Raw genomic sequence first — 24,681 nt, forward strand, 5'->3', positions numbered from 1 at the left:
CCGAGGTTCTCTATCCCCCCCACAAATCATGAGATCATGCCTGGCGGGAGTGTAAATATCACCTGTGTTGCGGTGGGATCACCAATGCCATATGTGAAGTGGATGCTAGGAGCAGAAGATTTGACACCTGAGGATGATATGCCAATAGGGAGAAACGTCCTTGAGCTTAATGATGTCAGACAGTCTGCAAACTATACTTGCGTTGCTATGTCTACCCTTGGTGTTATAGAAGCAATAGCACAGATAACTGTCAAAGGTATATCTCAAGCACATTTATTTGGACACAGTTACGTCTTTTATTTCATTAATTCTGAGCAAATATATCGCACTGAAGGGTCTAAATGCCATTTGCCGTCTTAAATCAGGGGGGTAAATATTCTAACCAGTCACTGGCATAAGCCAAAATACAGGTTAAGACAGCAGTAATAAACATTAATTGAATAATTAATATTTAATAAAATAAGTTAGTCATAATGTTCCATTATTCTTCTGTGTCTAGCTCCCAGGCTTCATTTCCATTAAAGAAATGATCTTCTAATGTATTTATTTATCAACAGCAGGAGGCTTTAAGAACCAGTCATTTGATTTTTTATAATTGCTGTGTCCAAGTATCATGTTCACTGAGTAAAACAAGCAAACAAGAGGTTCAAAAAATATCTGAAAATTCAGCTGTAATTGTGAATCATCTTTCTATAAGATTCCTCTTCTGCATGTGGTTATGGATTTATTAAAAAAGTCGGTATCATTAATTCATGAAAAATGAACTGCATTGAACAGAACTTGAAGATTTTCCCATAGATTTTGGAGGAAATTGTAATTGACAAAAGCTTGCTCTGAACAGATTGCTCCTTCTTTCCATTTTGTCTTCCTCTTTTATTTTTGTTTTGTTGCTTGTAAGCTTTTTATTCTAATAAAGAATGTCTCCTGTTACATAGTGCTAACTGTATTTTTTTGTTATTTGTATTTAGCCTTACCCAAACCTCCTGGAACACCTGTGGTGACAGAAAGCACAGCAACTAGCATAACGTTGACTTGGGATTCTGGAAACCCTGAGCCGGTTTCTTACTACATAATCCAACACAAACCCAAAAACTCTGAGGAGCCATATAAAGAAATTGATGGGGTGGCCACAACTCGTTACAGTGTGGCTGGCTTGAGCCCATATTCAGAGTATGAATTTCGGGTAGTTGCTGTAAATAACATTGGGCGAGGGCCGCCCAGCGAGCCTGTGTCAACCAGGACTTCAGAACAGGCACCTTCAAGTGCACCGCGCAACGTACAGGCCCGCATGCTGAGCTCCACCACCATCCTGGTACAGTGGGAAGAACCCGAGGAACCTAATGGGCAAATACAAGGTTACAGAGTTTATTACACCATGGACCCCACTCAACATGTCAACAGTTGGATGAAGCACAATGTGGCTGACAGCCATATTACCACTATTGGGAATCTTGTACCCCAGAAAACGTACTCTGTGAAAGTCCTTGCTTTTACTTCTGTTGGGGATGGACCACTTTCTAGTGACATTCAAGTCATCACTCAAACAGGAGGTAAGCTAGCAATGAAAAAAATTTGTGGGAGAGACTTTCAGTTTAAAATGTTGCAAAAAGAACTACCCCTCAAGTATAGCCAGTTTATTCAGTCAGTTTTTGCAGACAACCTTTTCTCAATTCCACAGTGCAAGTTATCTTTGCGGAGTGGAAATTACCCCTTCGTGCTTTCTTTTTTCATCAGTGTCAAGAAATTTATCTGTAGTGCACCTGAAGTCTCAGAGAGACCGTCATCCTGGAGGTGGCCAAATCTTAAGGCTTTTGTTTGTCAGTACTCTGTGTGCTAAACCTGTTTGTCAGTAGTTCTTCATAGCTTTCTTTTTGTTACTTGTTGGTTTTGGTGGGTTTTGTTTAGGTGACACGCAGTTTTCCTATGCCATATTACTCTAGGGAAGATCGCTTTTGGAAATCTGAAACTTATGTGTACTGCATATGTACAATATGTCATGTACAACATATTCAACTAGTTGGTAAGATTCTGAGAACACAAAACATGAGAGCAATAAATACAACAAACTTTTATGTAGGATCAAGCAAGCAGGTTGGTACACTTTGGATTTATAAGTCAAATCAAACCTGCCCCTACAAAATGCATACCACAGGGTCACTATTTTCTCAGTTTTTATTTGCAGTTAGGTTGTTTTTTTCTGTTCAAGAACTCTTAGGACCATGAATTAGTTTTATTAGTAAAGAACAAGCAAGCACAGTAAAAAACATTGCAGAAAAGTTTTTATGAAGTCTAAAGTGAGAAGCTCTGGTAGAGTTACACTGCACAAAGTTTTTTATTATAGCAATAAGAAATAAAAGGTCCTTTTGTCTAACAGTTAAGAGAAAGCTACATGAAATATTACTGTAGGCCAGTGATTTCATAAAAATATATAATGGTACTTGAATTTTTTAGTACAGGAAAGTTTCCTGCTGCAGAATTTAGCATCCCTCAAATTCTTAAAAACGTATCTCTAAAGTATAACTTTAGACAGTTACGTTTCATCCAGTTTTTACTTCTGCATTTTACCAATAATGCATTTAGTAAAGACAGAAATTGATGTATTGTCCTGGAATCTTTTTAGGTGTTATGTTGCACAAAGATCTAGATGTCACCTTTTCCATTATCTCAGCTAAGAAGTTACAAGATTTTTTGATCTTACGGTAGTAGATTAAAATGTGTCTGTGTGCACATGCAAATGTAAATATATACACCAGAGTTTAATTTTGGCATTTGCAACCATTTTCAGAGAACTAGTTTTTATATTGACATCTGACTTCTGATTGAATCCACATGCATAAAGCTTTTCCAGAAGAAGGTTTAGTGAGCTCCTTATCTGTGTTTTCACTCACAACTGTAAACCTCTTAGATTAGCAAGTGTCTGACAGTGGCTGCCCCAGTGAAGGATAAAGGAATCAAAATAATGAGCACTGAGGCTCAGCTGGACTGGCCCAAGTTACATTATTTTCTGAGGTCACTTCAGAGAAGTAAGCATGTCCATCTGTTTCCGATTACTGTTGCAATCTGAAGAAATTACAACATTAACAGTGCTGGAGGGTTTCTTTTAAACATGATTTCGATGTTTAATTGTGACTATATAAAAAAATTGAAAGAAAACAAAGAACAGAGCATACAGGAAGCATATTTAAGCACTGATACTTTTAGTTGAAATACAAATGTTTTAAGTCATAAAAGTGATAAAAACTAAGAAAGTCTAGTGGAGTTGTCCATTCCAGGGTATGGTTAAAAATTAGGAAATCCCCATCTCTCTATTAAGTAGTTTCTCTTCAGTGAAAACCTTAGAAAAAAATGCTCTCCTTGTCCTTCTCGTCCAGATTTGCTTTAACGTGAATCGGAATATGATTGTTTTAGTTTAAATCTCTCAAAATCAAATGCATTTCAAATATTGAAGTGAATATAAAGTATCATTTAAAAACATGGAAAATGGACAAAATAAAAACATTTTAAAAATGTTTAAATAGGAGTGGGATGCTGATTACATTTGGTTGATTTTACTTTAAACAAATAAGCCTGCCATTATATATATATATTTAGCTTAACCCTCACTTTGGGGATGTTAGAGCATATATAAAACAAAATCATGCTGACATATATGACTTACAGGCTCTGTTAGATGGTTCAGAGCTTGCCTGCCTTAAGTGTATTCTGATCTTTGGAGAGAGATTATAAAAATGAATAATTTATTCTTAAAAAAACTGTTCAGAGGAATTTTTGTTTTCTTAGTATAGCAGAATTGTTCTTTTGAAACTGGTATATGAGCAGCGTTTTTCTTTGCATGTCAGCTGAAATTGCGATGGTAGTGAAATTTGGATTTTTAATTAAAATATTGATTGGGAGCATGTCTTTTGAGAGGAAGAGAAGGATATATTTTTCAGACAACCAGACAATGAAAAAAAACAAAAAAAGGTTCAGTTTTGGTGTTCAGTATTTTTCTTAAGCATTTGAAGACAAAGCCATGTCCTATTGCCCAGTTGTTTTCAGCAACAAACTGAAAACAACTGGGCAATAAAAAAGGCAAAATTATGGTAAAAAGGCACCATTTTAACAGATTCTGTAATCAGAAAAGAGCTGTGGGTCTGAGCCTTTTGGGTTAAAGGAGATCAATTCCAAATTTTAAGAAAGTCCTTATTTTGCTTTCTGGACCAAAGGATTAGATTCTGTTAGAGATGGAGTCAGGATGGTCTATTATGTAGGTTAATTGACTTATCAAATTTTAGAATAAAGAAATATTGATATGAGTTTTAGTGTGATACTTTGCTTCTGTTTTTTGCTTGGTTTTGGGTTTGGGTTTTTTTCGCTGTGTTAGCAAACAAAATTTGTTTCTATCCAGTTTAACTGCTCAGGCACAGTTCTTCTAACTCCTTTCTGGGCTTAAACTGGTCATAAAAATGTGTACATTGAGCAACATATCTGTGTGTAGCAGAAATATTTAGAATTTTGAACTGTCTGGGTTTGAGTTTTGTTTCATTTCATTTCATTCGATTTAATTTCATTTTTAACCTGCAAAGAGAATAGCTGCTGAAGGAATTGAGTGAATCTTATTTTTTGTTCTGAGCTTAGTTAGAAGGAGAGGAGAGAGATACACAAGGTCTGTTGGATAGTGAATTACTGGAAAAAGAGAAAGAGGGGAAAAAAAATTCAGAGAAATGAATGTGTTGCTGTTAGCTTATGTTTCTGTAGAAAAAAACTTGAAATACAAACCAAATTATTAGTTTTAAATGAAGGATTCTCCATTATTTGAAGACTGAGGTTTATTACAGTTGTAAAAGGTTAATGCTTTCAGCATAGGAAAAAGGACATAATGAGAAGGTTAAGTATCCAACTTGCAGGGCATATAAATGGAGCATTAGATTTAACAAAACTAATATTTCTGGAGTTTTTAATGGTAAAAGAAAATTAGAAGTTCAGAGAAAGAGTTGGTGGCAAAGTACTGTTCTGTGTTGTAGCAAGCTAGACTGTGCCAGCCATTGAATTTTTTTTAATGAGCAAGTGAATGGGGAAACCTGATGTCTCTGAAACTCCACAGTCCTAGCCTAGTGTCTTTGTGAAGCATTTCATGAAATAGACTTCCACATGAAAAGAGTTAAGAGCATGTAACTAGAAACTCAAAGCGAGAAAGCAGGTGGGAGAATTGCAGAATATTTAGAGTTGAAAGGGACATCTGGAGATCATCCAGTCCCACTCCTCTTGCAAGGCAGGGAACAGGTGACAAAGGAACAAATTCAGGTGGGTTTTGAATGTCACCAGAGAGGGAAACACAACCTCCCTGGACAGAGTGTTCCAGTGCTCTGCCACCCTCAATATAAAGTTCTTCCTCAGGTTTAGGAGAAATTTCTTGTGGTTTAGTGTATGTTTTTTCATCCTATCTCTGGGCACCACTGGAAAGAGTCTGGCAGTCTCCTTGTGGCACCCCACTTTAAGATACATGTATTGATGCTGAGGTGGAGTATAGGGTAGTTTTTTAACTGATTTAAATTTTAAAATTCCCCTCAAGAAATATTTCTGGTCAGGTAGGAAAGACTATTTTAGCTTTTGAATAACTGCCCTACTCTCAATGCACAGGTAAGTGTCCTGGTCTGTATTTTTACTTCATCTAAGTGCTAACATGATGAGTTCTGTATTGAGGATCTCACCTTCACACAGTGAAAATTTATCTCTTCACTGTGTTCTCTAGTCATCCAGACAAGACCAGGTGGACTCTGTCTTTAAGACTGACTAACACATTTATTTTATTCCCTGAGTTCCTACTATGTCAGTTAGAGATAATATTTGAAGAAAACAATTTATGGATTTCTGATTACTTTTCACACAATATACTATGCTTTTATAAAATCTAAAATGTATAGTAGTTAATTATTTTGTGATTCTTTGACATTGCAAAGCTGCAAACCTCAGCTATCTTCAGACTTATTTGAAGAGATTATTGCAGTTGTAGCAGAGAGACAGGGAGAGCACAGTGCAGATATTACACATTTTATTTTGTATGTTACACATTTTATTTTTTAATTATGTTGTATTAAGACTTATTTCAAAATATATATATATATATATTGTTTACAAAGGAAAAACTGAAGCACAGTAGCTTGTCAGTTGTAAGAGTTCCTATATCGAGTTTCATGCTTCTTTCAGAGATATCAGAAGCATAAACTCTTGGTCCCTTTAGGTTCCCTACTGATTGTAAATTCTCTTGATCGATCTATTGTCCTTTGCAAAGCTGATTTCTTATTGAATTAATTGAGTTTTACACAAGGTATGGATTTCACCCCAGCAATGTCATGGGGCCCTTTCTATCCTGGAGACTCCCCTCCTTTTTCATTATCACTTGCAAACCCAGCATGGTCCTGGAGTAGTTTTCTGGTTACCTCAGCCAGCTGAAGAGATGTGCAGGGAACTAGAGTGCCTTTCTGAGGTCCTGTTTTATGATCCTGTTCTGGCACTTTAATCAGGGATGGAGATAAAACCACATGTGCAGGACAAAGTCCAGCAATCTGTGTTTGTTCCTGATTATCCAGCAATAAACATGGAGGAATAGGCAAGTGAAAATTTAGAAGCTGGTGTGAAGTTTTGGAAAAAGTAGTTGTGGACTTTATTCTTTGTTTTGTTACTGCACTGTAGTCTTTCATTGTGTGTACTCCCTAAGTTATATTTAGAAGAAGAGATAAGAAGAAAGGAGCACACAGAAGTTAGGGGTTTTAATGTACTTTTCTAGAGCATATTGCCCTCAAAACAAAAAAGATAGTATTGAGAGAATGCTCATGCAAAATCATCCCATTTAGGCTGCCCATGAACAGCGCTAATTTGGAGTTAGATTTGATGTGTGACATTAAAAACACTACAGTAGTAAGAGTATGAAGTCTACTTGCATATACTTTGCAGTTTCTCTAAGCTTTTTTCTCTCTCTGAAGGAGACCAGTAGCTTCTGTCAGCTCCAGCTTGGCTTAGTTCCCATGTGCCACTGAAGATTTTTTTTTTAACAGATGTGTATTCTAGGCATAAATCATAGTTTAAAAATTATTTGTTCCACTTCCTTTACCGGTACGTTTCCTTTGGTACTAGGTTCCATACCAGAATTTATCAGCAATAAAGTGTGTTTAGTTTCTGTTATTTTGGTTTTGTTTTCTTTCTTCTTCATCTTTGCTTATCTGTTTGGAGCAATGCAGCTTTCCCTGTCAACTTTTTCTTCTGTCCATGTTTTCAGCATCAGAGTTGCCTAACTGTGGTTAAAAAAATTCAAGGGGAGACTAAATTTTGAAGCAAGATTTTATTTTGACAAACAGCATTTGGAAAAGCCCAATTAGCAATCAGCTTGTCTTAAAAAATGATTGAGAATTGCAGACTTAAGATGACAGAGGGCTTGGGTTTTTTACAAGGACTGCTTGGAGAATGAGGGTCTTAAAGCATGTAGAGAGACAGGAAATACCCTTAGTTCTCCATCTGCTGCCATATTTATCATAACAGATGGTACCAGCCTTCATATGAGTCACTTGACTTATCATTTGCTATTACTGCCTGGCTGTGTTCTACAATTCATGTATCCATACATTAAGTACAGATCATAGCATCACGGGAAAATTCAGGCCAGCAGGATGATTATCTGGGGAGGTGTCCAGCCACAGCCACTGCCCAGGGCACGCTTGGCTCTGTGGTCAGACTGAGTTTCCTAGGGCTTCACCCACTTGATGAGTTAAACGCCCCAGGGCTGCTATGGTGCAGCCTCCTTGGGCCCTGGCTGAATTTCTGGGTTGTCCTGAGCCTCTCGTGTTTCAACTTGTGCCACTGCCTCTCACCTGCCACACTCTGTGAAGAGCCTGGCTGTGTCTCTTCCATCCCTTCTGTCACTGCTGGGAGTGCCGTTGAGAGCCATTCTCCCAGCTGAACTGTTGCCAGCACTGCACCCTCTCCAAAATTAGAATCTGTCACAAATACTTAGTTGATGTTTCCTGTAATGGCTCCCAGTGCTTTAGGATCATTTCCTCTTTGCACTTTGCAGGACCCAGGCAGTGGTCTCTTTTTAGACCAGACACCTTTGAGAAAAAGATCTAATTAGTCCTGTCCCTTTTTATTCCTGTAAAAGAGCTGGTCTCCTGTTACTCTCACTCATGAAACAAAACAAAACAAAAACCAACCAACCACCCCAAAAAAGTAGAGATTTTCAATGTCCACCTAGCACCTTGAATATGCACCTCATGTAGAAAGGTTCTGTCTGTTGAAAGTTAGATACCAAATCTAACTTTCATTCAAATCTAAATTGTGTACCATAATACACAAGGGCGGTGTTCTCCTCAAATTGATATTCTGTAGAAGTCTGGGGAAGATAAAAATTAAAATACCAAATTATTTTAAGAGTTTGCTCTCTGAAGTTTTTAGGTTTTTTAGTGTAATGCTATAATAGAATTCTTCCCTGATAAATGTTTGTGAAACCATCATTATTGTCACATCCTACTTCTTACACCTGTTCTTAGTGTGTGCTAAGAAGTACATCTTTTTATTCTTCCCATGAAAAAATAGGAGAGCATGTCACATTTTGTTCTTGAACAGCTAGAGATGTTGTGGAAAACTGTTTCCTGCCTTATCAATGGCACTATTAACTGAAAATAATGTTTTACAGCTTGGGTGCCAAAACTATTATACACAATCCAGTGATATAGTTATGTTTTGCTGTCATTTCCTAGTCAACTTTATAATTTTGCTTTACATTTGAAGAAGTAAATTAGGATAACATTTAATTTCTGTGACCATTGCAAAAAATAGAACAACAGAGAATGTTCTTGGATAGCACAATCAAAAGTACATTCTTGCAATTAGAAAGTGTTGTCATTAGAAATTCAACTATATTCTTAAAAATATCAGTCATTAAAGGGTGGAAATACATCACTTAATGAGAAATTAGCTGAATATCTCTTCACTGGGTTATAACAACTTCAGGTTATTGTATTTGGATATTGTATTTGGGTGTCTTCTTAGAAAAGACCAGGATGTGTTTATATATTTTATTTATGAGCTGAAAAAAAAAAAAAAATCATATCTGGAAACACATGTAATAGTTTTAACACTTTATTCTAGACTACTTCAGCTAGTCATGTTCTATTAGCTTTTTCTCATACACAAATGTATTGATGTTTATATTTGCCATTTCACACATAGGTTATTAGATTGCTGGTATTCATCACCAGGCATCTCTTAAATTGCATTTTGGTTCTATTTGCTTTATTTACAGTGCAAAAAAAAAATATTTTAAATCTTTGATGATTTTTAACATGTGAATTGAATGTATCATTATTTTTCTGTGCTTACATAAATTTCATAATACTGTGGAGCAATTTAAGTTCAATAAGATAAATAAAAGTAATATCACATGCCATATTTGAATAACATTTTAAAAAATTTGAAAGTATTGAAGCATCCAAATAAATAATTGACAACACTGCTCAACTTCTTCTTTAGTGCCTGGTCAGCCACTGAACTTCAAAGCAGAACCTGAGTCTGAAACAAGCATACTGCTTTCCTGGACACCTCCACGGTCTGATACCATTTCCAGCTATGAACTGGTTTACAAAGATGGGGAACATGGGGAGGAAGTAAGTGGCAAGACTGTACATCTTTTTAATGATCTTTAATAAGTTCAACATAAAATGCAGCAATTTCATGTTTTACTAACTTGCTTTTGTAGAAATGCCTTGATATTTAGGTTTGTTAAGTCCAGCAGTTAGCCCAGTGACAGACTGAAAGTGTGTAACAGCAGAGAATGTCATCAGTGGTTACCAGCAAGTGGAATTTTGCTGCAGACTTCAATGAAACTACCGCAGAAATTCCATCCAGTTTCAGACATTGATTATGTCTCTCTGAGCCTGTTTCTCTATAAAGGCTTGGAAGCAAAAATGTTTGCGGGCATTTTATGGACCCACTGTGCTCTTTTTGAAGTTATACCTGAACTTTGCAATCTATTTTCAGACTTAGATAATTTTTGTTTCTTTGTGCCATTGTGTAAGAGAATTCCCAAGCTTTTCTAATCTTTCAGTAATAATTAAGAAGAAAATAGGAGGTTCCTTCTAAAGATTAAAACCTGTAATAGACCTTTTCTGTACCATTACTTCATAAAGAATTTTCAGTTTGTGGGCCTCTATCCTGCCATAAACTTTAGACTAAGCTGTTCTTCTGATAGGGAAAATGCTGTATTGCCAGGTATCGCAGAAAAGAAAGAAGCCAGGAGTCTCAGAAGGATGCAAGAGATAGTCAGCCTCATTGGTTTCTCCTGCATCTTCAAGTCATTGCTGATGCTTCAACTGAGTTTATGTTCATGGCAGTTTCATACATACACTGTCAATTCGCAAGTTTATTTTGTGGAAGGGGGCCGGTCCATATTTCACTTCCAAATAGGATGCAGGCCACTGCTTAATAAGTTACCCTGTGGAAGAATTTGCTTTTCATAATTTGAATATAAATTCAACTACAAGATTAAACCCAAGATAACTTACCCTATAAAATCACTGCCACAAAAGACAGTTATAGGTAAGGCTTTGCTCATGTGGTATTGTCTGAAAAGCCTCCCATATTTCATATATAGATATTTGTTCATCAAACAGTCAAGCTTTGTTTGCGTCTCTGAGTTTCACCCATTAAACTGTTGACTTTAAAATAATAGTTTATTAACATTTGTCAAAAGTAATGTATGCAGTTTTAGTTTTATTTCGTTTGGTTTTGTTCTGCCTTATTTCTTGAATTTAAGCTTTTCTCCATGGTTTACTTAAAAGTAATAAATCCCAGTATAAAAGCATACATGCAATATATGGAATTCAGAGTCTCTGAATGCTAACCAAGACATTCTCTTATCATCTACCTTTAGCAACGGGTTTCCACTGAACCTACTACATCGTATCGTCTGCAAGGCTTAAGGCCAAACAGCCTGTACTTGTTCCGCCTAGCTGCACGCTCTCCTCAAGGGCTGGGTGCTTCAACAGCAGAAATCTCAGCGAGAACCATGCAGTCAAGTAGGTGTCTTTCCTTGAAATATTTATTCTCTTGGTTTCTCTTTCTCAAAGAGATTAATCTCGGTAGCCTAGGTAGGCAGAAACAGAGAAAGAAGCAAAATACAGTGTTGATGTTGCTTGATACTGCAAAATAATGCCTAAAATGTGTATTTTTAAGGTGTATTGTGATCAAATTAATATATGAATGGCTTTTTCATAGCTTCATAAAACAACCCAAATAAACCAGTGTCTAAGGAGGCAATAAAATGTTGGCATAATAAAATTTTATTTTATAATAAGGTGAAATGTTGTATCATGCCATAGGTGTACATTAATAACAGTCAATAAAATTCCACCTCCCCAGTCTGCATACTTCCTAGGTTGTTTCTGCAGCATCTCCCTGAAGTGCAAAAATCTGTAGAATGGATCAGGATGAATATTTAAGACTGTACCAGATATTTCTTAGCAACTCTTCTATAGTATCTTATCATTCTAATTTTGTTCAATTTTCTTATTCTGGGTTTTTTTACGATATTCAGTCATTTTCCACCTGGAGAAAAACAGTTTGAGATGTAAAGATTTATCAGGGACTTACATATACACCTTAAAGCATTTAAATGAAGACTTAACTAAAACCATCAGCTATTCAGCAATGGTGTCCAGAAGGATTATTCTTGTTTTACAAATTATGCTTTCTTGACAGTTTGCATTACAATGTGTCATTGAAAAACTTAGTACAAATTTATTTGTATTTGTTTTAAATTAAATTGCCTGCTTTTAAAGTATTCATTCAAGACTATTCAAAGCAGAAAATCCAGTTTCTCAGTTGACGAGTCTTTTTAGTTTGCAGTTATGACATGTGATTATACAATTGTTCCTTGTTAGTGTTATATATTAATATCAGTTAGTGTGACTGGAGACACGGTGCTGCTCACCTTTAAGCAAAGCTAAATGTGCTTCTGAAGCATTTCTAAGGCACTTGGAATTAGCATAAAAGACAGTAAAGATTAGTTTTAGATATAATGGCAAGGCAACTTTTCAGTTTTGTAATTCAGAATTAATAGTTTGAATAAGAAATAGGTATCGATTTATTCTGGGAGCCATTTCAACTATTTGGAATGCTCATTATCTTATATTGGATGAAGGTTGCTTAGACTGCATACAAAACAAACATCTAGGAGCCAAGGCTGCATGTTTCATATATAAGCACATTGCCATTTTCTCTTCTTGAATATAAGAATATGTTACATTTTTCTCAGCCTTGTGTCTTCAGACAGTAGTGAAATCCAGTTGATTTCAGTGGTCAGGTCCAAATTATTTGCTGCAAAGATTACTTTTCTTTTTAAAAAAAATGTGCAATTGAGAAAAAACATATATGCATTAATAAAACTGGTTAAAGTACCCTTCAAATTATCCTTAGTTACATAAGCGCAATATTTTGCATTTTCAGAGTATAATAGATTAAAAATTAATAAACTTCTGTGATTTTATTAGCAATATTCACCAGAATGTGCTACTGCCTTTCATCTTGATATCAGAGGAAGATGCTGCAGGGATTTATTTCTTTTTTTGTAAGACCCTTAAGGGACATTTTACATGTATTTTACTTCCTGCACAAGTTAATGGTAGAAGGGAATCCGTTTGTTTTGTGTACTTGATTACTGAATTAGTCTATAAAAATAACCCCAAATGTGTTAATTCTCATCTGTTCTTCCATCCACCTCCTCTAGTTAATTGAAATACTAGTAAACTCCCTCCTCTCTTCCTTTGGAGGAGCAGTGTACCATACTGAATAAGAAGCCATTGATCCCTGTAGAAAGAGCTGTAGGGAAGCGAAAGATACATGAATAAATGTAGTAGGTCACAGCAGGGTCCTAGGCCTTCTCTGTTGTTTTAATTTTGTTTGATGTCACTATTATAAGCATGTATAAGTATCCATTTGTTTCTTTTTTTCCCTTAAGAAATGGGAAGAAAAGGTGGAGAGGGGGATATAAAGGGGAATAAAGGTCTAACACACAAAATTTATGTTTTTCTTACAAGAAAGGAGGCAAAAATAGGAAAGGAATTCACACCCTCTCCTTCTGCTAGTGAGTTTGAATTATGGGTCCTTTTTTTGGTGCTCTGAATGATCTGTTAGTAGGCATAGATTTTGGTAAGTCAGAGTGCATTTAAGCACATAAATGCATACCTAACTTTCAGTACTTGATTTGCGTCACTGAAAGCAGTGGAATGACATGCATGCTTAAATGCTCTGAAGCTTGGAAAAGGTAAATATGCTAACATACTCCTTTGAGAACAAATGAGTAAAGGTGAGCATTTCTGCTCTGGAAGACTGGTGATGCTGACAGGAGATGAAACAAAGTCAGAAACTCACATTCTGATGTGTTGAGCTTGTAAACTCACTTTGTAAAATGAATACCTGCTTTCTTTACACATTGTTTGGGTTAGAATTTTTTCTTTTCCTTTAAAAGTAATATACATTACTGGTAGGAATAATTCTTTGCTAGCAAAGGTGTCTCCAAGAGGAGTTAAAAAAATAAAACTGACAGCTGATCTAGGGTAAGTACAAGTTACAGTCAGAATCAACAAGCCTGTCACTTTTTCCTGGTAGGTAAATCTTTGACTAAGACTTTTCTACATCTTCTATGGACTGCATGCTCATAGTATGTTAGCTACAATAAATGTTTCAGTAACTGTTTTCAACTTATATGTAATTTATGGTTGACTTGTGTCAGGCAGACTCATTAAAAAAATGATAATTTGTTTATGAGAATAGAAAGGCTGCAAAAAAATAGCAACCCATGGAACAATTTCTAGCAATTATTGCAAGTTTTTAGGACTTGTGTAAAGAGATTTTCTGTCTTAAGGAAAGTAAAGCCACTTGAAGGGGATGTCAAAATTTGTAAGTAAATACATGTCATGTATTATTTAAAATGTTACAGCTTGCACTAATTGCAAGGATTATGAAGATAGGTCAGTAGTCATAGAAGTATCACGTTTTTGTTTTATTTCAAGAAGAATTTTAATTACAGGTAGGTAATATTATTTTGAGGCTTCATTTTCATATATTTCCCCTACATCCTTTTTCACCGTTTAGTTCGTCCGTTCATTTTCAGTTTCCTCATGGTAATAAGCCAAGGTGCATATGATTATCTGATGTTTTGCTTTTTTGAGTTTCTACGTTTTGTTTATTTATTATTTTCATTTGGTTGTCTTTTATTTATTTTTATTTTTTCTTTTGTTCATTTTTTTCAATCACTTCTATCCTTCCACTCAAATCCTCCTTTAACCCACTACTGAAATTAGAGCCATCAGCTCCTCCTCAAGACATTAGTTGCACAAGCCCCAGCTCCACTAGCATTTTGGTAAGTTGGAAACCTCCACCGGTGGAAAAACAGAATGGCATTATAACTGCATACTCCATCAAGTACATTGGGATTGATGGAGAAGATGTCAAGCCCCATGAAATTTTGGGAATTTCCTCGGACAGTACCCAGTACCTTTTGGAACAGCTGGAAAAATGGACTGAGTACCGGATCTCTGTGACTGCTCACACTGATGTTGGACCTGGCCCAGAGAGCTTAGCAGTATTGATTCGGACAGATGAAGATGGTATGTTGCCTCCACTACATCAGTTTGCACCTCTATGACTCTGTCATCTGCTGTCTTTTGTATAGGCTAACAGTAATTTTTTCTGCTCCTCTTTTTTTTTTTTTCCCAAATATAACCAGATATTGTCACCCTTTGAGCTTTTTAATCAAAGACTGTTCTTTCTACACCATTTTTCTATTTTTGTATTTTTTTATCAGAATTTTTTTTTTTTTTTTTCCCAAGTGACATGAATCTGCTGCTCCTTTGAGCCCCTCCTTCTTGCTCCTCCTTTAATGAAAAATTTCTCTTAGGGAAAAAACTTTTCTGCCTTTTCCTTGATTTTACAGTCATTGCCATTTTTAAAAAGTTACGTCTATAAACTTTTTTTCAGGTCTTGGTTTTTTGGTTGCTTTAGTTTTTTTAAACTGTTTTCTTCCTCCATATTGTGCTTTTTGATTTGAGGGTTTTTTTGGGTTGTTTGTTTGGTTTTTTTTTGTTGGCTTTTTTTAGTTTTGTTTTTTGATCTTGGAAAACTGATGCTCCACACATTTTCTTTTCTTCCACTCTTGAAAGTAACAGAAGACATCCTTGTAATCAGCCTCCTTTTTATCCTGGGGAAAAAAACAAACCAAAATAAAACATAGAACTTGACAAACAAACAAAAAAAAAAAGGAAACTTTTTTTTAATCTTTTGTGGTTTTGTTATTATTATAGTATTATTATTTCAATGATTAAAATATCTCTTTGTATTATAATGCTTTGAATCTCAAAGCATCTTCCTTGGCTTTTGTACATTTTTACATGTTTTTCTATTTCTCTAATACTCCTTTTTCTTCCATTTTTTGCATCAGTCATGTTTTTTGATCTTTTCACTGAAAGGTAGAGCAGATTTGTTGAGCATTTTCATTTGCTGAATGATTTATATTCTTCAAAGACAACATAGTGAGTCTGCCCTTTCTTAAAGAAAAAAAGCGGAAAGACATGGGTGGGACAGGTGGCTGTAATTCTCTTCTGTCCAATGATGTTGTTCCAGTTCCTAGTGGTCCTCCTCGCAAAGTCGAGGTAGAGGCTGTCAACTCTACTGCTGTTAAAGTGTCCTGGCGCTCGCCTGTGCCCAATAAGCAGCACGGTCAGATACGAGGATACCAGGTCCACTACGTGAGGATGGAAAACGGAGAGCCAAAGGGTCAGCCCATGCTGAAGGACATCATGCTAGCAGATGCACAGGTAACTGGGACACTCCCTTCTTTTTTAGGTCACAGTGAAAACATTTCATTTACCATAGAGCAATCCAAAACTGCCTTTTGTTGTTGAGGGTCTTTTTTCATTCTATTTAGCCATCTGCCAGCTAGCATTTTTAGTCTCTATTTTAAAGACTTTTTTCAGACAACTTTCATTTAAAGGTTCTCAGGCCAAAACAAGACACTTTCTTCTCGATTGATGAGCAACTAAATGCTGAGCTATGTCATTACTGTGGTTCTGTTAAACCTGGAGACTTTACCTACACTCAAGCATAAGGGTGATCTGATCCAGCTCAAAATCAGCGTAGCAAACTCTGCATGGCTTGATCCATCCATCTCCTATTTCATTGTTTCAGTGGAGAGCCTAGAATCATTAGAAGCCTATGTTTGCCTGTTATTACAGTGTTTCTCTGATCAGCTTGTACACACCTTACTACGCATTTCACATGGAATTAATGTTCTTAATGTAACTTCAGAAACCACTGAGGTATTATACTCTTCAGTATTCATATCAGGAGCTTTAGTAAAATGAGGAACTCAGTTTGAATAAGTATGTGGTTATTTATATTGCAAAATTTCCCATCTGTTTGAGAAATTATGAGATTATGAGATAATGAAAATATCCAATTTTAAAAGCTTCTCAAACTAAGATTTTACTGATTGAGATATAAGAGTACTTAAGTAAAACTTTAGATTTCCAAAGCTTCTGACATTGAAGGAGTCATCATATGGGAAACTATTATCTATTATACGTGTCTCACTGCTAGCTCACAGTTTGAATGGATTGGCAGGAAATAGAAAAAAATTATTTACCTAAATCAAAGAGTAAAATCGATTTTGTAAGAACTTTATATGGGTAAACAAATGGGGGGGGGGGGGGTGTGCCTTTTCTTTTTCTTGCCTTTCCTGTCTTAGTTCTGAATCTTAGATTTGCAGAGACCTCTTTGGAGAATAGGTCGCCTACACCTGCATTTTGCTCATCACCCTATTTGCAAAATACTGTGTTTTTGGAGGACTTTGCTGCCACTACTTACTTTCCTGTTCTGGAAAACGTGGTGTTTAGGGTTTGAATTCAGTGGAGACGAAGATGGAAGTAGATCAGGAAGTGGGAAGGGAAAGGGAAAAGGGAGAGGAGATGGAAAAGGACATGCTAGTGTGCTTTGGTTCTCTTCTTCCTTTCACAAATTTTTACTTTCAACTTCTCTGTGGTAGGGGAGTTAAAATTATTTTAAACACGAAAAGGTCAGTAACTGGAGACATTAGAGTCCAAACAGCAGAAAGGCAAAAGTTGTATTTCTTCTTTTGCCAAGTTTAACTTTGACCTGCTCACTTGCCACTGTTTCATGAAAGATCATCAGCTCCTTTGTCTTCCTGCCTCTCATTCCTGCCTATAGTACTTCTGTGATACATGTGATCAAGGCTTCTGCATCTACAAAGACCTTGATGGTAAAATATCAGTGTGGATTCAAGACTTAATGCATTGCATTAGTTTAGGAAACTGAAGCATTATAGCCTGGTAACATGATTATATAAACTAGGTAGCCTTTAATGTTGCCTTGGCAACTTTTAATAAAAACTATTTTAAAATAGTACTATATTGTACAAGAGGATTCATTACTTCTTTTTTTTTTTTTTGTCAGTGAAAAAGAAGTAGCTGGATTTTAGGGAAAACAGAAATAGAATTAAAGATGCCTGGTCTGATTTCATTAACCAAATTTCATGTGATTCTACATGGATAATTCAAACTGTACATGACTTTTTCAGACATCTTCCATATTCATTTTACTATAAAGAAGAAAACTTTATCTCAACCAGGCTACAAATCTCCTTATTTCTTTTGTTTTTCCTTTCCACTTCCTTTACTCTAAATTAGTGGGAATATGATGATACTACTGAACATGTAAGTACTTTTTGACTGGGCAGAAAAACATTGTGTGTTTGGGTTGAGATTCTTTTGTCTTGCTTGTTTGCTTGTAGCATTGTATGTTTTTGGTTTGGGTTAGGGTTTTTTTTTGGGCTTTCTTTGGGTTTGTTGTTTTTGTTTTGCAGGGTGTTTTTATGTCATTTGCACAAATGCATGTTCCTAACATCAAAGGTTTTCGCTTATGACACCTTTTTCCTTTGTTGTTCTTTTTTTTTATTATTTTTTTATTTTTTTATTTTCCCAGGGAGAATAGGGTTACTGCTGCTTGCCTGTTCTGGGGTTTAGCATGATGCCAAAATGTACAGCACTGATTTGTGTTTTCCATCTTTTTGATGGCTGTCACTAACTTTGCCTCACAATTTCTTCTTTACAAGGTGATAGAAAAATAAAACAGAAGCAGTTCAGAGTTACATACCAATAGTTGTATTTTTCTGTATTCATTTTAAGGTTAATTTTTTTTGTGTGTGTAACTGAAAGTAGAAGTCAGTTGTGCTTTCTTTGGATAAAATAACTACATGCTATCATGGAAAGCCAGATGCCCTGCAGTGTTTATGCCTAAGTAATAATGTTTGCTGTATCCAAACCACACTTTGAACATTACATGCAGCCATAGCTCTTACATCATGAGGTACTGGTTGTTTTAGATGAAGCTAATATCTTCATAAGTCTTTATATTGTATAGTTTTGTGGGGTTTTTTTTTTGTCTTTTACAGTTTAATTCTGGTAGTACCAAGTGCAGTTTTCTTACAAAAGATATGAAGTCTTCCAATTCAATTCAATTCTGAGATAGAGTCTAAGAAGGGGATCTTTTGATAGGAGATTGTTATATGTTGTTTCATTTTGTTGTTTCGGTTTGTTTTTTTTTATTTGACCTATTTTGCCCACTCATTCTGCTCATTTCCTCTTTATTTCGATATTGCTATTAACTGACTGTAAATAAAATGCTGAATTCTAATCACATCTTTACTCAGCTCATATCCACTATCTTGAAAAATCCATATACTATGAATAGTCTGGCCCATGATTTTTATATTAACTTTTCATGGCTGTTGCATCTGAGGGATGTGTGATTGCACATTTGCTATTTATTCTAGATGTATAAATACACCATCCCTCTGGCAGCACTGAAATTTAGTGCAAGTTCATTCAGGCATATAAAAATGCAAAGGAGAGTAGTCCAATGGTTACAGGCTGGAAGTTGGGGACTCTGGGCCCATCAGTTATCTCTGAAGACTGTCCCTTTATATTTGTGTATAAGATTTATTTATATTATTAGTGTCAAAACTTACTCCTCTTGCTGTCCTTGTAGCAGGACATAAGTGTAGTATATTTCTCATACACCATTCAGCATCTTCTGTGTGCGTGTATGTGTGCACACACGTGTGAAAAAATACCCCTTTGCCCTGATATATACAGTTTGATGCTGTTGCTTTACTTTGCTCTAGCTGAAGAGCTACTTGCTTTGTAGCTGCTGTCAGCTGAGGGCCATCATATCTATCCCTTGACCAGATTTTTAGTGGTGTTTTACATAGTTCTTTTAGACCTGAAGGGCTGGTTGTTTCTGAAGTCTTTTCAGATATTGTGAAGCACAGTCTACCCAGTGATACAGGTTGCAGTGAAAGTGTTACGGAAATAACAAGACTTTTTTGTTCAGCTACACCATCATTACTTAAAAAGTGTGCATGTACATGCAACATTTTTCTTACTAGGCATTTTACATCTAGATCGGTGATATCCTGTTAATGACTAAGTTAAACTGAGTTTCTTGTGTCTACATGTGCATGTGTTTCACAATGTCAGCAATATTCCTCAGGCAGGGTATTTCTGAAGACTTTTTTCACTGTTCACACCACTAAGCCTTTGGCCTTTTGCTTTAAACTACCTGAGGCATACTACTTAGAGGTGTGCTGTCCTATTGCCTAAGTGCGTGAAATGTTTTGCATTATTTCACCCAGTACAGTCTGTTGGCACACTCAAATGCTTGCTATCACTGCCAGTAGCTCAAAAATGTGATGTAAATGGGGTTTCTAGAGGATTCTGCATTCTCCTGGCAAACAATCTGTTTTAAATTAATTGTTCTTATTTTATTTTATTTCATCCTAGGAAATGATAATTTCTGGGCTTCAGCCTGAGACCACATACTCTTTCACTGTGACAGCCTATACAACAAAAGGTGATGGAGCACGCAGCAAACCCAAACTTGTATCTACTACTGGTGCAGGTAATACTTATATACAAATTAAGCCCTGAATGAATCTTTTGACCTTTTCTGTTGCTGTTATGTTCCTACTATTTGGAAATCTGTTGTGTGAAAAGTGTTTCTAGGACATAGGATTTTCTTTTCAGTTTCAGTTTCAGTATTTGGACCTTCATTTATTTAGATAAAAATAGAGCCAGTGACTCCTTTTGTCCCTTTCTTAGGTCCATGATGAGGTGATTTCCTAGTTTTTAGTAGCTCTTCCACTATTATTGGTGTCTTCTTTGAGAAGAAAAAATAGAAATTTGGACCTGAGAAAGATATTTTTGTAAAAGTTGTAAAGGGCTTTCATGATCTTCATGCAACAAACAGCAACACTGCTGCCTGCCAGTAAAAACATTGAAAGAATCCATCTGTATGACATTCACAACTTATCTCATAATAATATAATTATTAAAGCAGAGAATTGGAAAACAGAGTGAAACTCCATCCTGTGAAATCTTGAAGCCTGTATGTATTCAGGGGTAATTTAAGGAATTACTGGGGCAAAATACCCCCTGCCGCTGTGCTCAGTCTGCATTTGATCTCAGGTGGTACTAAATGCTGGATGTCTCAACTGCATAACCAATACAGCAGTTAGAACAGGTGGGATGAACCAAACTGCTTTTAGATAAGGAACATTTTCTTTTTTTTTTTTTTTTAATAGGTCACTGTGGCACAGCTTAACCAATGGATGCCACCACAGGTTTAGTGTGATGCTTACCTACAGGTGTTCACAATCTGTAGGTATTGGGTTCATTTTCAGGGCTTTTGTAGTGCAGCCATTAAGGATATTCTATTACAATCACACGTAACACCATTACAAGCTCTATGAATAACAATGTTTTGTTTATGCTAATAGATAAAATCCAAAAGGCATATATATTTGTATTTATAGTGATTGATTCAATTTTTAAAACAATCACTGAATGCAGAACATATCCTGTATTAATATCAAAACCATCTACAACTTTTTCATGTTAGATTCCTTGGAAAGATCTCAGTCTTGGTGGCTAGATGCACAGTGTTTCATTTCAGAGAATCGTAGAATACATTCTAGTCAATACTCTTGGCTATTGCTGAAATTTACTGTGTAACTTCTTATTTTTCCTGAATTCTCATACTCTGAGAAAAAAAGATGATTATATATTTCTGGAATGTGTTGGAACTTTATTTAAGGAAAAAAAAAGCACTTGATCCATTACTCTTTTTTTTTAAGTTCAATTAGCAGTTTAAATAAACACAATTATACAAATTATGATTTTATTAGTTCCTAGACATAAACATAGGTTATGCAAATATTCCTGCAAAACTTAAAGTTTCACTGCATTTAGTGCTTATTGACTGTTCATGTGTCATTCTACCAAGATCTCTGATGCTTCTAATTTAAAAATACAGAACAAATCCTATGTCCCCTATAAACTTGTCTGAAAAGCAATAGAGAATCAGAAGCATGTCTGTAAATGTAATGTGTATCACACTGTTCTTGTCTGCTTAACCCTGTGAACAAGTAATGCTTGTTCCTGGGATTAACAGCTAGTTACCATTTTGCTCTTTCATAAATCCCAGACTTTATGAAATCTCTTCACTTGATGTTACAGCTTACTGTGTTTTGCCTGTTTCTGTAAGAAAAATTTGTATGCAGATTTTTGGAAAAACAGACATTGAATAGTCAGTACTAAGAGCTTCCTGCTCACTATCTGTGAGAATGCATCACCACAAGGGAATGAACGATGTGTTAACACCAAAGGGTTGTAGGTCTGTAATGCAGTCTCCTATACATTTTGAGTTTCCATTTGATTTTTTTTTTCTAGAAAGGTGCTATTGGAATACTACGATAAAGAAAATGAAGGATCTGACTTTCTAGTCTAACTTCCAAAGTTTGAATGAGATTGACTGAGATTATGTCCATAAAAGATATGAAAAGAGAATAGATATCTGAACAATTGCCAGGGAAGCTATCTGTAGGGTATTCAGGCAAAATAAGAAACCAGTCAGCTGTCCAGTTAGTGATACAAAAGAGTAATTTACATTTTCAGGCAGGAAAGATTCACCAAACATCGGTAAGCCTACAGTATGGTAACTCAGTTTTTAGTAAAGTCACAGAACGCTGTTGATATTTTCAAGAGTATGCATTTGTCTTATGTTCGGTTTCCTTTCCTCACTATTGAAATCAGATGTAATAAAAACTGTAACTGAATATTTTTAAATCAAATTACTTATTAAATTACTTATTAAATTAAATTAAATTAATGGGCAGAAGTTACAAAATGTATTATTAACAAGACCTTGATAAAAATGAAGACTTACTAGTCAGTGATATACAATTTTTATGAAGATTTTAATCAGACCTTTAATTTCTGTGTCACAGTAGTTGAAGAATCTCATAGGACAATAGCTTGTCTATTACTTGTCAAGGTACATTTACTCTCATAGTGGACAGCACTCTGGAAATACAAATTTCAGCTAAAAGAAAACGGTTTATAATAAGACGGTGGTGTACTTTACAGCATCTAACAGAAACAAATTACTTCTGGTAATTTGGCAAAAGCAGCTTGCATGAGCTTCTGCTAGCAGCGGCAAGCCATTGCAGCAGAAATGTCTGGTGCAAAGGGGGGTGTGAGAGATGTCTTGCTATGTACTAGTGGAAGAGGCTTTCACTAGATCAGAGAATATATATTATTTTATGAAAAATTTCACTTCTTCTAGGCTCATGAAAAATTCAGGTTATTACCAGAAATTTCTAGACAGAGCTATTTGGTGGCATAACTGTATATACAGCTGCACAGAAACCTGTCATTTGTCCTAAAAGATTATAATATTCATAAGTAAATCATTCTGAAAGTAAATGTTTACTGAAAGCTGTCTGGAAATAAAAAGAAATTTATCTGCTTTGCAACATCAGATAGGCTTTATGGTATTAAAAAAACTTCTGACCATTGTCATTTACTATTTAAGTCACAGGGTATTTATTTGGAGAAGTAAACTTTATTAATTCCCTGGTTCTGAGAAGTTAAAATGTAGCTCTAATTCTGAAGTCTGGCACAAGAGCAAAAGAAAAATTTTATAACAAAAATAATTTAGTTATACCTTTCAGTAATCTCTTCTCTAGGAAGCTGAAGGAGTATTATTCTTTTTTTTTGTAAACTGTTCTTTCCTCTGCTACTCTGCTGCCAGTACTAGTTAGAATGCAGAGAAAAATATGGTCTGCAAAAGGCTTTCATCACAGCCTTCTCTTTTAGTTATCAATGAGAGCAAGTCAGAACAAACCAGAGATACGTTCTTTACACAGCAGAAGGTGTGAGAAAACACTCACAGGATTCCACAATAATGCTGCCAGGTGAACTCAACATTTAAATTTAAAGATATTTTGAAAATTTCTATAAAACCTACCTATAATTTGTATAAAATTAGAAACAAGGTCATGACTTGTGACAGATGTAATGAGGAAAGAGCTTAGTAAATGCAGAATTTTTTTCAAGGCATGCCATTCTTCCCTCCTTATTCCTAATTCTTTATGGATTGGTAGTTAGACCTTCTGACAATCACAATCTGATTTGCTGGGTGCCTGAGAACTGAAGATAAGTAATAAAATCTATTGAAGTGTTTAAATACAGGAACCAGAGCTCACAGTGTAGCAGTTATATTCACATGGGAAGACTTCGAATGCAGATGAAACTAATTAGTCTTTGTTGAAGACTGTGTTGTCATTGCAGTACTACTCCCAAAATTACTCTGGTCTCTTGACCTGTCATTCATTGGTATGGAATGAACACCAGATTTCTGAATAGTTATGGATATGCTTCATTATCAAATAAATCTCTGCAATAGAAACGGTCTTTTTAAAAATAGAAGTATTAATGAAAATATAAATTAAATATATACAAATGGATGTGAATAAATTAAAAGTAATTAATTAATTAAATAAAAACAGTAAATGAGAATTCATACTGGGACTCAAAAAATGTACACTATATATACACACATTTCTGGTTTGTTTAGGACTGATTCAATTCAATTCCTTCTCAATGTCTGTACCACACTTACAGTCCAAACTTCCCTAAAAGACAAATTGCCAGTTTAGACCAATGGGTCCCAATTAAGATTATTACTTATGTAGTGTATAAGTTAAGAAGAGCTACCAATTTAGCCTTCTTCAGAAGAAATCCAGGTCATGTGCACAAAAACCATGCTGGAAAATAAATCATATGTGATACACCATGCTGGAAAATATTAAATTCCAACCTGTGCTGCCTCTCCACACTGTAACAGTGGAGGTGGAAGTGATTTGTGTATGGAAACTAGAATGACGGGGTTCTATCATGTAGTAGTCATTTCTGAAGGCAAGGTTGTTCTGACTTCTGCCCCATTTTAACTATAAATGATAAAAGTAATGTTAAACTCATCTAGGAACTTGTTATTTCTTCATTAATTATTTTCCCATTTTCAGGAAATGTGCCTTAAAGTAAACACATGAAAACTTACGACAGTACTTTTTTTTTCCTTTTTTTTGCAAACAAGGATTTCTGAGACAGGACCATTCATAAGACATTTGTTGGAAGTTTTACTTCTTGATTTGTGTTTCTAGATCCTGTGCCTCTGAATGTGCTCTGTATTTAGAAATAATGGTAAGGGAAGAAGACAAAAAAGCAGTAAACATCTCTA

The 24,681-nt window shown here is 35.4% G+C and overlaps 1 protein-coding gene across 29 annotated transcripts in view; it reads left to right on the forward strand.

Annotated features, from left to right (window-relative positions):
• PTPRD (protein tyrosine phosphatase receptor type D) overlaps positions 1-24,681 on the forward strand; it is a 1,176,387-nt gene that overhangs the window by 1,048,281 nt on the left and 103,425 nt on the right. For 15 of the 29 annotated variants that reach the window (XM_086870058.1, XM_086870064.1, XM_086870061.1 and 12 more), the window contains 7 exons: positions 1-256; positions 969-1,550; positions 9,502-9,635; positions 10,901-11,045; positions 14,331-14,636; positions 15,649-15,842; positions 19,884-20,001. The exon at positions 1-256 is cut by the window's left edge and continues 14 nt beyond it. In XM_086870058.1, the coding sequence (XP_086726184.1) occupies positions 1-256; positions 969-1,550; positions 9,502-9,635; positions 10,901-11,045; positions 14,331-14,636; positions 15,649-15,842; positions 19,884-20,001 (1,735 nt within the window). Of the gene's footprint in view, positions 257-968; positions 1,551-9,501; positions 9,636-10,900; positions 11,046-14,330; positions 14,637-15,648; positions 15,843-17,729; positions 17,757-19,883; positions 20,002-24,681 lie in introns of all 29 variants that reach the window. The other 14 variants (XM_086870076.1, XM_086870077.1, XM_086870070.1 and 11 more) reach the window with 3 other exon arrangements.

The sequence above is a fragment of the Cyanistes caeruleus genome, chromosome Z (assembly GCF_971803275.1).
Source record: "Cyanistes caeruleus chromosome Z, bCyaCae1.hap1.1, whole genome shotgun sequence".
Lineage (NCBI taxonomy): Eukaryota > Metazoa > Chordata > Aves > Passeriformes > Paridae > Cyanistes > Cyanistes caeruleus.